The sequence below is a fragment of the Dromiciops gliroides genome, chromosome 1 (genome assembly GCF_019393635.1).
Source record: "Dromiciops gliroides isolate mDroGli1 chromosome 1, mDroGli1.pri, whole genome shotgun sequence".
NCBI classification, from domain to species: domain Eukaryota; kingdom Metazoa; phylum Chordata; class Mammalia; order Microbiotheria; family Microbiotheriidae; genus Dromiciops; species Dromiciops gliroides.
In genome coordinates, this window is record NC_057861.1 from 417,119,206 (window position 1) to 417,134,115 (window position 14,910).

Sequence of the window (14,910 nt, forward strand, 5' to 3'; positions counted from 1 at the left end):
GACGTATATGGTCAAAAAGCTGCTCTTTGGCTAAGTTTTAATGACATTCTACAACTTTTAGTTTTTAACAGTTCTTTTTAACCATTGACATTATGTGCAACAAATATGCAATTAAAATTGAAGATTTACTATGGGAGAGTTAACCTGGCATTACAATCTTTTATGTTCCTCTAGGCAGAAGCCGGCTGGTTTAGCCAGAGGTGCAGAAAGATAAACCACTCAAAGAGCTCACTTTCTTTCCTTGTTCCATCTTTGCTGCAATTTACATTCTCAGAAGATGGTAAGTAGTTTACTTCAGATTTATGGAAAGAAAAACAGTTTATTACCAAACAAGAGATAGGGATTATTATGAAATGCAAAATGGATGGTTTTGATTGCATTAAATTAAAAAGGTTTTGTACAAATAGAAGCAATGCATCCAAAATTAGAAGGGAGGCAGAAAGCTGGGAAACAATTTTTACAGCCAGTATTTCTGATAAAGGCCTAATTTCTAAAATATATAGGGAACTAAATCAAATTTATAAGAATCCAAGGGGGCAACTAAGTGGCACAGTGGATAAAGCACCGGCCCTGGATTCAGGAGTACCTGAGTTCAAATCTGGCCTCAGACACTTGACACTTAATAGCTGTGTGACCCTGGGCAAGTCACTTAACCCCCATTGCCCCACAAAAAAAAAGAATCCAAGTCATTCCCCAATTGAGAAATGGTCAAAGGATATGAACAGGCAGTTTTCTGGTGAAGAAATCAAAGCTATTGCCATATGAAAAAAATGCTCTAAATCACTATTGATTAGAGAAATGTAAATTAAAACAACTCTGAGGTACCACCTGACACCTATCAGATTGGCTAATATGACAAAACCAGAAAATAATAAATGTTGGAGAAGCTGTGGAAAAATTGGAACATTAATGCATTGTTGGTGGAACTGTGAACTGATCAAATCATTCTGGAAAGCAATTTGGAACTATGCCCAAAGGGCTATAAAGCTGTGCATACCCTTTGACCCAGAAATACCACTATTAGGTCTTTTTCCCAAAGAGATCATAAAAAAGGGAAAAGGACTCACATGTACAAAAATATTTATAGCTGGGTTTTTTTTGTTTTTTTTTTGTGTGGTGGCAAGAAATTGGAAATTTTGGAGAATGGCTGAACAAGTTGTGGTATATGAATGTAATGGAATACTGTTATGCTGTAAGAAACGATGAACAGGTGAATTTCAGAGAAACCTGGAAGGACTTACATGAACTGATGCTGAGTGAGATGAGCAGAACCAGAACACTACACAGTATCAACAACATTGTGTGTTGATCAACTGTGATAGACTTGACTCTTCTTAGCAATACAATGGTCCAAGATAGTTCTAGGGGGCAGCTAGGTGGTGCAGTGGATAAAGCACCGGTCCTGGATTTAGGAGTACCTGAGTTCAAATCGGGCCTCAGACACTTGACAACATACTAGCTGCGTGACCCTGGGCAAGTCGCTTAACCCCCATTGCCCCACAAAACAAACAAACAAACAAACAAAAAAACCAAAACCAGGATAGTTCTGAAGGACTCATGATGGAAAATGCTCTCCAAATACAGAAAAAAAAACACCTATGGAATCTAGATGCAGATTGAACCATACTATTTCTTTTCTTTTCTTTCTTTCTTTCTTTCTTTTTTTTTTTTTGGTGAGGCAATTGGTGTCAAGTGACTTGCCCAAGGTCACACAGCTAGTAAGTGTTAAGTGTCTAAGGCTGAATTTGAACTCAGGTCCTCCTGAATCTAGGGCCAGTGCTTTATCCACTGCACCACCTAGCTGCCCCGAACCATACTATTTCTACTTTTTTGTTTTTCTTTTTTGAGGTTTTTCCCTTTTGCTCTGATTCTTCTTTCACAGCATGACTAATGCAGAAATATGTTTAATGTGATCGTACATATATAATTTATTGGATTGCTTGCTGTCTTCGGGAGGGGAGAGGGAAGGGAGGAAAGAAAATTTTAACCTAGAAATCTTATAATAAGACAAATGTTGAAAACTATCTCTACATGTAACTAGAAAATAATAAAAATACTTTTTATTATAAAAAAAGAGCTGGGCTTTTCATGAAATATGAGATACTTACATTTTAACTTAATGAAACTTCTGTGAAGTAAATCAGAATATTTATGGAAATTTTTGGCTCTATTCATGGCGTAAGAAATGGGTAAAAAGAAAAATACAAGTCATCTAAAGCTCAGTGTACACAGTACATTATATTTATGTTGGGCTGTAAATTTTTTCCAAAACATTTTCCATCTGTTATTTCTTCTGCTTACACCTGGCCAGAAAAAACAGTCTTCTTTGGCAAAGTTCTCCTTTAAATAGCTTGGAATCTTTCCTCTAGACGGTATTGTGAAAAAAGCTCCAAGGTATTGAGGTTTGGTGCAGCAAACTTACCTTGTTTTAAATGGCTTGTGTTGAACTTGGTTCTTTCTTTTCTTTTCCCCTGAAACTTAGATCCCATTTTACAGATTGCAATTGACAATTCCAGGAATATCTTATACACTCGCTCAGAAAAAGGTGTGATACAGGTAACTAAAAGTATCTAACATTTAAGAGAAACTAAAAGAAAAATTCTCCTCCGTAGTAGAAATGATTGGGTCCTTATTAGGAGATTGATGGATTTCTAGAGCTGTTTGCTCTTTAAAAAAAACCTTCCCAAACTATTACTCAGAATTCCCTTAATGTAGCTACCAACTTTATTTTTTTCTGTTTCTATTCTTGCATGAAAAAGAAATTAAGCTTAGAAAAAATTTGAAGAAATACATATATATGCTTTGGTGTGCCTTTTTTTCCTTTTTTCTTTGGAAGGTGGAAATTATTTGAACATAATTATTTAATTACAGGTTTATGATTTGGGTCAAGATGGAAAAGGAATATGCAGAGTTGCTTCTGTTTCACAGAATGCTATTGTTTGTGCTGCTGGAAACATTGCAAGGTAATTGGAAAAAGTCATATTAAGAACTTCAGTTCTAGATGTATCCATATGTCCTGTTGATTTAGGACTAATAAATGAGATTGACTAATGTCTCTTTAATTTAAAAATTCATTAATTAAAGTTGGGATTACACTTCCATTTCTGAAAGAATGTTGACTACATATTCCAGCTCTTAAAAGAATCAGCTAAGCTGGAATCTCTCCTCTATAACAGAAGACTTGTAAAATTCAAGTAATCCCATGAAAGAGCAAGTTTTTGTTTACTCTTCAATAATAAAGATTGTAATATTGAGCCTTGAGCATGGTAGTACACACAGTTGTGTTTTATGAATTTGCTACTTGTTCTTTCCTGCTATTATTGTATGGTTTTGTTTTGTCTTTTTTTTTTTTTTTTTTGGTGGAGCAGTGGGGGTTAAGTGACTTGCCCAGGGTCACACAGCTAGTGTCAAGTGTCTGAGGCTGGATTTGAACTCAGGTCCTCCTGAATCCAGGGCTGGTGCTTTATCCACTACGCCACCTAGCTGCCCCTGTTTTGTCTTTTTTTTTAAAGAAAGCTAATCTCAATGGGAATACATTTTCTTTTGTTCTTCATACCACTTTTAGGACAGATTTCTAATAATGACATTATTATGTCAAAGGATTCAATCATCTTTTATATCTTTTATCCAGATTGCTTTCTAAAAAGATTCAACTAGTTTGTAATTCTACTAGTAGTGAATGAGTTTAGCTTTTACTCAATATTGCATTTTTATTGTTTCTAATTCTTTTTGCCTGTTTGATGCATGAGTTATTCTTTAGTATTGTATTCATTTGCATCTCTCTGATAGCAAGGTTAAACAGTCATTTTTTTTCCAAAGTTGTTATTAACAATTTGTGCTTCCTCTTTGGAAAATCCTTTCATTTTATAATTTTACTTTTAAAAAACTTTTATATAGAAATTTGCTATTTTACTGTAACCAAACACTTCTAGAGTGAGTCAGTATGGTATAGTGGATAGAGGGTTAGCCTTGGAATCAGGCTAGGAATATCTGGGTTCAATTCCTACCTCTGACATTTTGTCTGTAAGACCCCACGCGAGTCATTTGTCTCTCAGTGCTCCAAACAAATCTAGAGGAGACTTTTGCAGAATGGAGCCTACCAGAACATCTTTGGTACAAGGGAGTTTACTTGCCAGGAATTCCCTCCATTCATGAAACTATAGATCTCTCTTTTTTTTTTTTTAAACATTGGAATGTAGCATTTATTTCTTGATTTTTTTTAAATTAATAAAGTCTTTTATTTTTTCCATTACATGTAAAAATAGTTCTAGCTATAGATCTCTTACAAAAAACAAGCCTATCTAACTTGTTCCTAATAATTATTCTATTAGTTCAGTACCACAAAAAAAAATCATCTCCCCCTCCTCAGCTAAGATAAATGCATTACTCCATTTTCTTCTTTTTTTAATTCAGGTCCTCCTGAATCCAGGGCCGGTGCTTTATCCACTGTGTCCCTAAAGGTTTTTTTAATGTTTGAATTTATGATCAAACCTGGAATTCATTAAAGTATATAATTCACTATCTATTGTGTGTGATGTTGGCCTAAACTAAACAGTTTTCTCAAATAAATTTGTTTAATAATAACTTTTAAAAAAACTATTCTACAAGTTTTTGAGCTGTATATCTTATTTATTTATTTATTGGGGGGGGGCACTGGGTGTTAAGTGACTTGCCCAGGGTCACACAGCTAGTAAGTGTCAAGTGTCTGAGGCTGGATTTGAACTCAGGTCCTCCTGAATCCAGGGACGGTGCTTTATCCACTGCACCACCTAGCTGCCCCAACTGTATATCTTTTTTATGTATATGATTAGATGTGTAGTATTTCATAATACGTTTCTTTGATCTAGTACTTTTTTTGCCCATTACCAGATATTTTTATTTTTTGTTTTTGTGGGGCATTGAGGGTTAAGTGACTTGCCCAGGGTCACACAACTAGTAAGTGTCAAGTGTCTGAGGCCGGATTTGAACTCAGGTACTCCTGAATCCAAGGCTGGTACTTTATCCACTGTGCCACCTAGCTGACCCACCAGATAGTTTTGATGATAATAACTTTGCCATATGTTTCAAAGTCTTCAAAGTGTAAGAACAACTTTATCACAGTTTTTTTCTCATTTCTGCATGACCTTTGATATTCTATTTCATTAGGTTTTTTTTTTTAATTTAAATTTCATCATGGTTTTATTTAGCTCTATGAAAAGCCCTTTTGTATTTTGATTGGGCTTTATTAAATATTTAAAATTATTTTGTGAATACCATCATTTTTGCTGTATTAATTCCTGAGGATTAAATATTCTTTCAGCTATTTAGATCTTAGATGTAGAGATCATCTTTAGATGGTCATTTTAGTTAGTTTTACTATATATGTTGTTAGGCTTGTAGTTTACTCTACTTTCTAGTATATTTTATGGATAAATTTAGCATTCCCACACCAGCTTTTCCTGAAAATTTGAAAGATGCAAAAAGTCTGCCTTATCAGAATTCCTATTCTAAATTATACTAATATTTTATGTATGTGAAGGGGGGGCAGAATAAGTATTGCTTACAGTTAAGATTGTTATATGTACTATTAATAAAATCCAACTTTTTTTCCTCACTAATATAAGCTAAAATTTCTCATCCCACCTCAGTTATCCATGAGATATACAGATCATGTGTGTATTTCAGTTTTGATTAACTGTGAACTAAGCATTGGTTTTTGCCATCATTGTCTGTAGGGTTTCTTTCTAAATGATATTTTCTTGGTTTTTCTCTTTAAATAAGAATGTAAATGATGTTTATGAATTAATTGCATATTCTGTGACCTTGCTAAAGTAATTTTTTGGTTGAGACAATATATTTCCTGGTTATACCATTAAGTCATCTACAGATAATATTTTCACCTCTTTATTTCCAGTGTTAATTTCTTCAGTGTCTTTTTTCCTATTTTGCTACAATTGATAGGTTTTTCAGTACTTTGTTAAATAAAATTGGTATAGGTGAACATGATTGTTTTATACCTCTTTCTAGTGGGAATACTCCTAGCATTTCCCCATTGTTTATTATGTTGGCTTTTGAGTTTTTAAGAAGTTAATTTTAAGTTTGGTTGGAATATTTTCAGCTGTTTAAAAGTGTTTATTCTAAAAATCTTCCCTATTATAACTTACTGCACATTTCCTGACACCATGAAAGTTTTTAAAAATTTAGTTGTTTTTCTGTTGTTTTTAGGACCATAGATCGTTCCGTTTTTAAACCAATTGTCCAAATAGCAGTGATTGAAAATTCAGAATCCATAGACTGTCAGTTACTGGCAATCACGCATGCAGGTATGTTTAAGTCATCAGATGAAGAGATAGACATATAACATTTTTTTTTTAATTAGTGAGGCAATTGGGGTTAAGTGACTTGCCCAGGGTCACACAGCTAGTAAGTGTTAAGTGTCTGAGGCCGGATTTGAACTCAGGTCCTCCTGACTCCAGGGCCAGTGCTCTATCCACTGTGCCACCTAGCCGCCCCTAGACATATAACATTAAACCAGTCACTCTGGAGCTAGAAAAGACCTTCAAGACATCTAGTCCAAGCTCCTCATTTAGATAAAAAAAAATAAAAGAAGGCACAAAGCATATATATTTCTTGAAATAGGATTTTCTTTTTCAAGGTTTATTTTTAGTGAATGAGGAAATCAGTCAAACAACAGAATTATTAAATGATTACTATGTGCCAGGCATTGGGTTAGACAGTGGGAATACAAAGACAAAAATGAAACTGCTCTCAAGGCACTTCTATCAGATGAGACAATGTATGTGTATAAAAATATATACAAGACTAATACATGAAGCACAAAATTGTTCTGGGGGGCAGTGATAGCAGGTGTGGGGAGCTGGAAAGATTTCATTCTGGAAGTGTTGTTTGAGTCAGGGGAGGCCCGAGCTCAGAAAGGTTAAGTAACTTCTTCAAGATTTTGTGATTTGTTAGGAGCAAAGCCAGAGCTAGAAACTGGATCCCTTGACCTCATCGTGGTTTGGGAATCTCTGTAGTTAAACTTGAGTTGAATATTTCACTACCAATTAAAAACACACAAAAAATGGGTTTAGTTTATTGTGAAAGCTGCAGTTTATTGAATTCAAGTCAATATTCTTATGGGACAATTCAAGTGAATTCAGAACCTTTATGAGTTTAGCAGAGTTCATTTCTTAATAAAACTTTTGACCATGAATGTGTGCCATTAGCAAGCATTTTAGTTCCTTAATTATCAGTGACTGATTTTCTTATTTTTCCATGTTCCTAGGTGTAAGATTATATTTCAGTACATGCCCATTTAGGCAGCCATTAGCAAGGCCCAATACACTGATACTAGTTCATGTCCGCTTACCTCCTGGATTCTCCGCTTCTTCAACTGTGGAAAAGCCATCAAAAGTGCATAGAGCACTTTATAGCAAAGGTAAGTGCTAGAATATGTTTTTGTTATATCTTTTCATAATGTGGATTTTGAGATAGAGAATTGCATCTTAAGCAGAATTACACTATTATTTAATACTACAGTCAGTTTTGATACTTTAGAATTCATAGATGTACTTTTTTGTTTTACTTGATACTAATTATTCTAAATTATTCTGAAAGTTCGGGCATTAAATATTGAAAATGGAAGTTTCATTTTGCTTAAATTATGTCATGAATGTTGGTAAAATTACTTTTAATCTCTTGTTAGACTTGTAGTTTACTCTCTATTGTGTTCAGCAAAGATATTTAGTGTTTTTCTACCAACTTTTCCTCTAAAATTAAGATGAAAAAATTAAAATCTTTCCATTTGAATTTATACTCCAAATTCACTTAATTTTTTTAACATGAAAAATGTTTTGTGAATAAATGTTATTTGCATTGTTTTGTGTACTGTCAATCAGCTTCCAATTTTTTTCTGTTAATATGTGATAAAATTTCTTAATGATACATGAGTAAATTATTTGTTTTCAGGGATATCAGTGGACTCATGCACTGATACCAACAGTAGTAAGCCACAAACAGTAAAGTCAGCTAAGAAGGAGAGGGGGTTAAATACAGAGAAATGTTTGACTGAACATGTTTTTTTGACTATTTTCCAAAGCCAAATAGCAAGTTAAAATTTTTTGTTTACCTGCTTTAAAAAACATTTGTACTTTTGCACACAGATAATGTTGCATTTATTGTGTTCTTTCAATATGTGTATCCTTACTGTCTTAGAATTGACTCTTACACTTTATGTAATGCTGAATACTGAACCAAAAATACAGTATTCTTTTAAATACATTTTTCCTTTAAGACATTCTGAATTAAACTTGAACCAATTGTTGTTTGTTTGAGTTTTACCTTGGTTAATTGTAGGATAATGAATTTTTAGAATTAAAAATGACTTTGATTACCCATATAATTTGGTTTAGTGCATATACTCATATCACTTATGTGTTTTAGGTGTTCTACTGATGGCAGCCTCAGAAAATGAAGATAATGACATTTTGTGGTGTGTTAATCATGACACCTTCCCATTCCAAAAGCCTATGATGGAAACCCAGGTAAATCATCCAAGTACCCTGGAAGATTTTAACTCATATTTTAAATGTAAATACATTACTGTAAGGAAACAGGAAAATTGTGATTTCATTTTGGTTATTTGCTTCTAATTGTCTAGTAATATGAAATTATACTAGAAAATTTAATGGAATTGAACAATATTCATTTACCCTGTTGTAGTTTGTTCTTTGCAAACCATTATCAATGATGTGTTTTCAGTGAATTTCATATAATTTGAGTTTTTAAACGTTTCATATGATGTACACGAAACTACACTAAGGTAACCCGCATTTAATCCTAGATTTCTTCTTTGTAGTACTATTATTACTTAATGAATTTTCTTTTCAATGCCATGGAAAGTCACTGTTTTCTGGTCAATCTTTTCTTCTTCATGAGGCAGTTTCTATAGTTTCCATTGTTTGGGGATTACCTACAATGTCTTGCCTAAATTTTGCAGTCCAGAAAACAGTGTTTTTGGAGTTGAGACAGTGCATCCTCAGTTAGAAAGCTGTGGTTATTACAGTGCTGGACAAAAGAACCCTGTTGGGTTTGGACATAGGCTAACCTATGTAATCATTCTGGGCCTTCATTGCCTAATCTGTGGCATTAGGGTTTCATACTAGATTATCTACGGAGTCCTTCCAGGCCTAAACCCAGGATCTCATTAGCAAGAATTGGTTAAGCATCTACTGTGTGCTATAAATTAGTTATATGTAATCAGAGAATGTAAGGGAAGTTTACATTCTATTAAGAGAGCCAGCAAGTTCAGGTATGCACAGAGTAAGTATAAATGCAAGTAAATACAAGGTACATAGGGAGCAAGGGCACTAGGCATGGGAGGGGATTGATAAGGGAGTTATTCCTTGGGAAGGTGATGCTTAAGCTATATCTCAAAGGCAGAGGCCAGAGGGAGCACTCTAGGTTTCAGGACACGGTAACCAAAGAAGGTTGTGTTGGAAGGCCAGTTTTCATGGATCATGTCATGTGTGAAAGGAGTGTGATGTACTATGAAGCTAGAAAATTTGTTGGGGCAAGGCTATGAAGAACTTTAAAAGATAAGAAGAATTTAGATTTGATCTTCTCAGCTCTAAGGAACCTCTGGAGGTGATTGAGCAGAGAATGAATTGCACAGTCAGATCTGCACCTTAGGAAAATCACTTTAGCAGTTCTGTGGAGAATAGCTTGGAGTAGAGTGCTAGGTGGGAAGATCATTGTCTTAGTCTAGGAAAATAGTGATGAGGGCCCAATCTAAGATGGAGATTTTAGAAATAGAAAGATGGAATTGCATCCTGTATTATTTTATGAATTTTTTTGGAGGAAAAAGAAGAAATGGGAAAACTATTACATCAATAAGAACTTTTTGGTGGTAATTCAGAAACAGTAATTTGCATATTAGCAAAATACAAATATTAATGCTACATAGCTCTCTGAATTGCCCATTATCTAGGAGTGGGATATGTTTTGGATTAAGAAGAATACATAGTGTGAGCCCATTGTGAGGATATCACCTTATGTCACAGAATATAAGTGATTTTGACTAAAAATGCTGTTGCCTTTGTCTTTTTGATCACAAGGAATATGTATGAATGGGTGAAAGCAATAAATATCGTAAAAAGTAGGAATTGGATATTGTCTAAAGTGTATTTAAGGCTATTGTATTTATTAAACTAGGGACTAGTAAAGTGGTTTTCCTAAAAGTTCTTGTCTTCAGTTAGTGACTTATGAAAATGATTTTTTTTTAATAGATGACAACACGTGTTGATGGTCATTCTTGGGCTCTCTCTGCGGTAGATGAGTTGAAAATCGATAAGATAATAACACCTTTAAATAAGGACCATATTCCAATAACAGATTCACCAGTTGTTGTTCAACAACATATGCTACCCCCAAAGAAATTTGTCCTGCTTTCTGCTCAGGTACGTGTATAAATGTCATATTAAAATAGAATGAAAGGAAATAGTGGTTAATAGCTCTGGGAAACAAAAAACTTTACTGTCATTTAGTGTAGTACCATTATCTTGGCTTGATATTCATAAATATTTACTCTAGTGAAGTCTTAGTGGAGTATAATTTTTCTATATAACTTTGGGGGGGGCGGGGCAATGAGGGTTAGTTGACTTGCCCAACGTCACAAAACTAGTGTCAAGTGTCTGGGGCCAGATTTGAATTCAAGTCCTCCTGAATCCAGGGCTAGTGCTTTATCTACTGTGCCATCTAACTGCCCTTTTTTCTGTATAACTTAATGGAGTTATAGTTTATGTGTAGATCAAATAATTTGATAACTAGATCTTAAAAGAGGAATAAATAACAATTTCCTGAAATAATATGCTTTATTTTCCATTATTCAGTATTTTGAAACAACATAAGATCCATTACAATCTGGGCTTGATTTCTAAGAGCAGCTAGTCAAAAAAATTATCAATCTTAACTTTAGTGTTTTTAGCAGTTTTCTTTTGAATGTTTTACGTGATTTTATGGATTGAGCACTATGTTTGATGCTGAAATATTAATGACTTCTGAGGATGTTTGTTTTTTGGGTTTTTTTACAAGGGCATTGAATTCTTTATCATTAGCATCTTTATCTTGGTGAGGGTGCAGTATTTGATGTGTTGCTTGTCACAGTGCAGTTGTAGTATTTGTGCTTACCAGTTTCTTCATTTTTTTCCTTAGGGGAGTCTTATGTTTCACAAACTTAGACCTGTGGATCAACTGAGGCATCTCCTTGTTAGTAATTTGGGGGGAGATGGAGAAGATATTGAAAGATTCTTCAAATTGCATCAGGTAAATATTTGTAACTCCATATATTCTTGTCCAGTCGTAGTAGTGTTTAATTTTTTCATATATCCAGGTAGCCAATAGGTAGTTTGGGTTTTTTTTTTAACCTCATGTTTATTAATTATATGTCATGAAATTTCAGCTTAAATAATAAGCCCAGGTGAACTTCTTTGGCTTAAACTTCTCTCTCTTCTTTTAATTATAAAAGTATTTTATTATTTTCCAGTTACATGTAGAGATACTTTTCAACATTTGTTTCTATAAGATTTCTAGTTTCAAATTTTTTTCCCTCCCGAAGACAGCAAGTAATCTGATATAGGTTATATATGTACAATAACATTAAACATATTTCTGCATTAGTCATGTTATAAGAGAAGAATCAGAGCAAAAAGGAAAAACCTCAAAAAAGAAAAACAATAGCACCAAAAACAAAAGAAATAGTATAGTTCAATCTGCATCCATATTCCACAGTTCTTTTTTTCTGGATTTGGAGAACCTTTTTCATCATGAGTCCTTTGGAACTATCTAGTACTGTTGTATTGCTGAGAAGAATTAAGTCTATCGCAGTTGATTAAAACATAATGTTGATGATACTGTGTACATTGTTCTCCTGGTTCTGCTCACCTCACGCATCATCAGTTCATGCAAGTCTTTCCAGGTTTCTCTGAAATCTGCCTGCTCATCATTTCTTACAGCACAATAGAATTCCATTACATTCATATACCACAGCTTGTTCAGCCATTCCCCAATTGATGGGCATCCCTTCAATTTCCAATTCCTTGCCACCACAAAAAGAGCAGCTATAAATATTTTTGTACGTGTGGGTCCTTTTCCCTTTTTTATGATCTCTTTTAGAAAAGGACCTGGCTTAAACTTCTCTTATAAAAAAATGAGGATTAATATGATGTTGAAGAATAATAAAGTCAACCAGTTTCATGCCTTAATCTTTTTATGTTTTTGTTTCTTTTTGTCTCTCAGTTCTGATGTTTTGGGACAGAATTATATTATAAATTCCTTATTGTGGTCAGTTCTGATTTTTGCTGTGGGTAAATTTAATGAACATACTTTAATCCTTGAGATTGCTATCGATTTCTTTAGAAAACAAAAACTATAATTCAGAATAAACCAAAACAACTGTTAAGGTTAAGTAGTAGGGAAGCTTTCACCAGTACAATACATTACTCTTTTCTAAGTAGGATATTAAGTGAGAAATGTCCATAAATGAAGAAATTTGGATTAAACTAGGGAATAAACTAAAGTAGTACTATTAACAAGATAAGAAGTGCATGCTGTAATGTTACACGATATGTTTCTCAAACATGCAGTAGTGTCAGATTTGTTTGTTTTTAGCACAAAGGGATTAAAATATATTTTAATGTTTTAATGTTTGCAATATTAATTAATGGTAGTATTTTTTATAGGAGGACCAGGCTTGTGCAACTTGCCTCATCCTGGCTTGCTCCAATGCTGCCTGTGATAGAGAAGTATCTGCTTGGGCAACTCGTGCATTCTTCAGGTATATAGATAAATGTTCATTTCATCTGTATTATGTTGTTTCAGTTGTGACTCTGAATTCTGAAATTGTAACTTAAAATTAAAATATTGTTAGAAAAATACCAGCATTAGATACAGTTTAAAATTTAGACTGTTAATAAGTAGCTCTTGAGCAAGAAATTGAATATCAATCAATAATCAGTAAACATTTGTAAAAAAAGATTTGTGCCATTTTCTTCCTTAGAGATGACAAGAGGATAATAGAACAAAATTGCCCTTGATTGGGGAATATTGAAATTGAACAAATCACATTAATGTAGCCCATATGAAAATACTAAAATAATAAATGGTCATGTACAACTCCTTTCTCATCTCTTTCTGACCTAAACCTCAGATACCACTGCATTTCATCCTATTCTTCTTTCTTCCTCCTTTATTTTCTTTCCCTCTCTTTTATTTCTTGGCATTCTTGACATTTTGTAAGTCCAGTTTGTTAAATCTGTTATGAAATACAAGTTCTATTAGGACAAAGAACTTCATAGGCTTCAAAAACCAAAAGATCCAGTCTGAAAAAGTCTTTTCCACTTTACACTAGAGAGACTCTGAGCAAGTTATTTAAATTCTCTGGGCCATGGTTTCCTCATTTGTAATAGGAGTGGGCTAGATCACCTAAGGTATTCCTACTCTAATTCCCATCACCTTTCTTTTTCTGATTAACCTCAAGAGATAATCCCCCAATAAAATGTTGATGGAGAAGAAGAATTAAATTGATTCTTCTTGGTTGCTGAGAACAGTGATTAGAAGTTACAAAGAGATGGATTTCAGTTCAGAAAGAGAGAGAGGGAGAGGGTGTGTGTGTGTGTGTGTGCGTGTGCATGGGTGCGCGTGCATACGTGCATGTGTGTAAAACAATTAGAGATGTCCAAAAATGTAATGGGTTGCTTTTGAAATGGGGAGGATAGTGACTTTCTTTTCTCTACCCTAAAGTCATCAAAAGGACATGTAAGACCACTTTTCAGTTATATTATAGAGTAGATTCATGCTTTAAGTAGAAACTGGAATAAATGATTTCCCTTTCAGTTCTTAAGCTTCTACCATTTTGTACTATCCAGTGTGATTAGTCAGATTTTAGTGAAAGTGAGGGATTTTGAATCGTTCAGGAAAAAATGTGTTCTTTCTTTTTTTGCTTTTTGTTTTTGTTTTTTCTAGGTTTTTGGTGAGGCGATTGGGGTTAAGTGATTTGCCTAGGGTCACACAGCTAGTAAGTGTAAAGTATCTGAGGTCGGATCTGAACTCAGGTCCTCCTGAATCCAGGGCCAGTGCTCTATCCACTGTGCCACCTAGCTGCCCCAATGTGTTCTTTCTTATAAATGTTTTCTGTGAAAAGGTATTTTTAGGAAGTGCATTATGGTTTTAGAAATAAAAGCAAAAGACAGCCTTATGTGGAAATGACGGTGCTACTTTGTGTAGAAGAATGTCCGTAATGAGCATATATGGTTGATATAATTTTAAGAAGTATATTTCAGTATAGAACTTTAGCCTCTTAAATATTTTGAGTCTAACATGGTTTCAGAACAACATATATATTGGATAAAGTAACTCAGGATTTGTCTCTTAAAATAGGTATGGTGGAGAGGCACAGATGCGATTTCCGTCAGCTCTTCCTCCTCCAAGTAATGTTGGACCCATCTTGGGATCTCCTGTCTATCCTAGTGAGTATAAAACATTGAAATAAAACTATTTCACTTTCTGTTTGAATTTTATAAACTTTATCTTTTCCATAATATGTTTTTTAAACCTTGAAAGTACTTCATTCTCTTTTAATTATTGCTTCTGGTTTTTTATGAAAGATCATACACTTGTTTGTCTTAAAATTTGTAACACATTGACAGTTTCCAAAAACATGGTTCCCTGATAACTAAAATTTTGTACCAATATTCTACAGAGTGAGAATTCTGAGAAAGTTTAAGGAATTATTTTACCCCCAGTGGATTCCATGGAAAGTGTTCAGCTTCCCTGGGCTCTGTGCCCTTCCTCTCTGTGAGAATGTGGTGCTTCATAGGCCCTTTGGGCTTGAGGGGTACTTTCTCCCCTATAGAATTTATTTCAAAAGGTTTTTAT

At 34.0% G+C, this 14,910-nt stretch overlaps 1 protein-coding gene across 2 annotated transcripts in view; it reads left to right on the forward strand.

Annotated features, from left to right (window-relative positions):
• NUP155 (nucleoporin 155) overlaps window positions 1–14,910 on the forward strand; it is a 57,598-nt gene that overhangs the window by 12,907 nt on the left and 29,781 nt on the right. For both annotated transcript variants that reach the window (XM_043977428.1, XM_043977429.1), the window contains exons 7-16: window positions 175–280; window positions 2,483–2,556; window positions 2,872–2,963; window positions 6,205–6,302; window positions 7,265–7,417; window positions 8,422–8,522; window positions 10,266–10,436; window positions 11,191–11,301; window positions 12,717–12,811; window positions 14,413–14,501. In XM_043977428.1, the coding sequence (XP_043833363.1) occupies window positions 175–280; window positions 2,483–2,556; window positions 2,872–2,963; window positions 6,205–6,302; window positions 7,265–7,417; window positions 8,422–8,522; window positions 10,266–10,436; window positions 11,191–11,301; window positions 12,717–12,811; window positions 14,413–14,501 (1,090 nt within the window). The remainder of the gene's footprint in view (window positions 1–174; window positions 281–2,482; window positions 2,557–2,871; window positions 2,964–6,204; window positions 6,303–7,264; window positions 7,418–8,421; window positions 8,523–10,265; window positions 10,437–11,190; window positions 11,302–12,716; window positions 12,812–14,412; window positions 14,502–14,910) is intronic.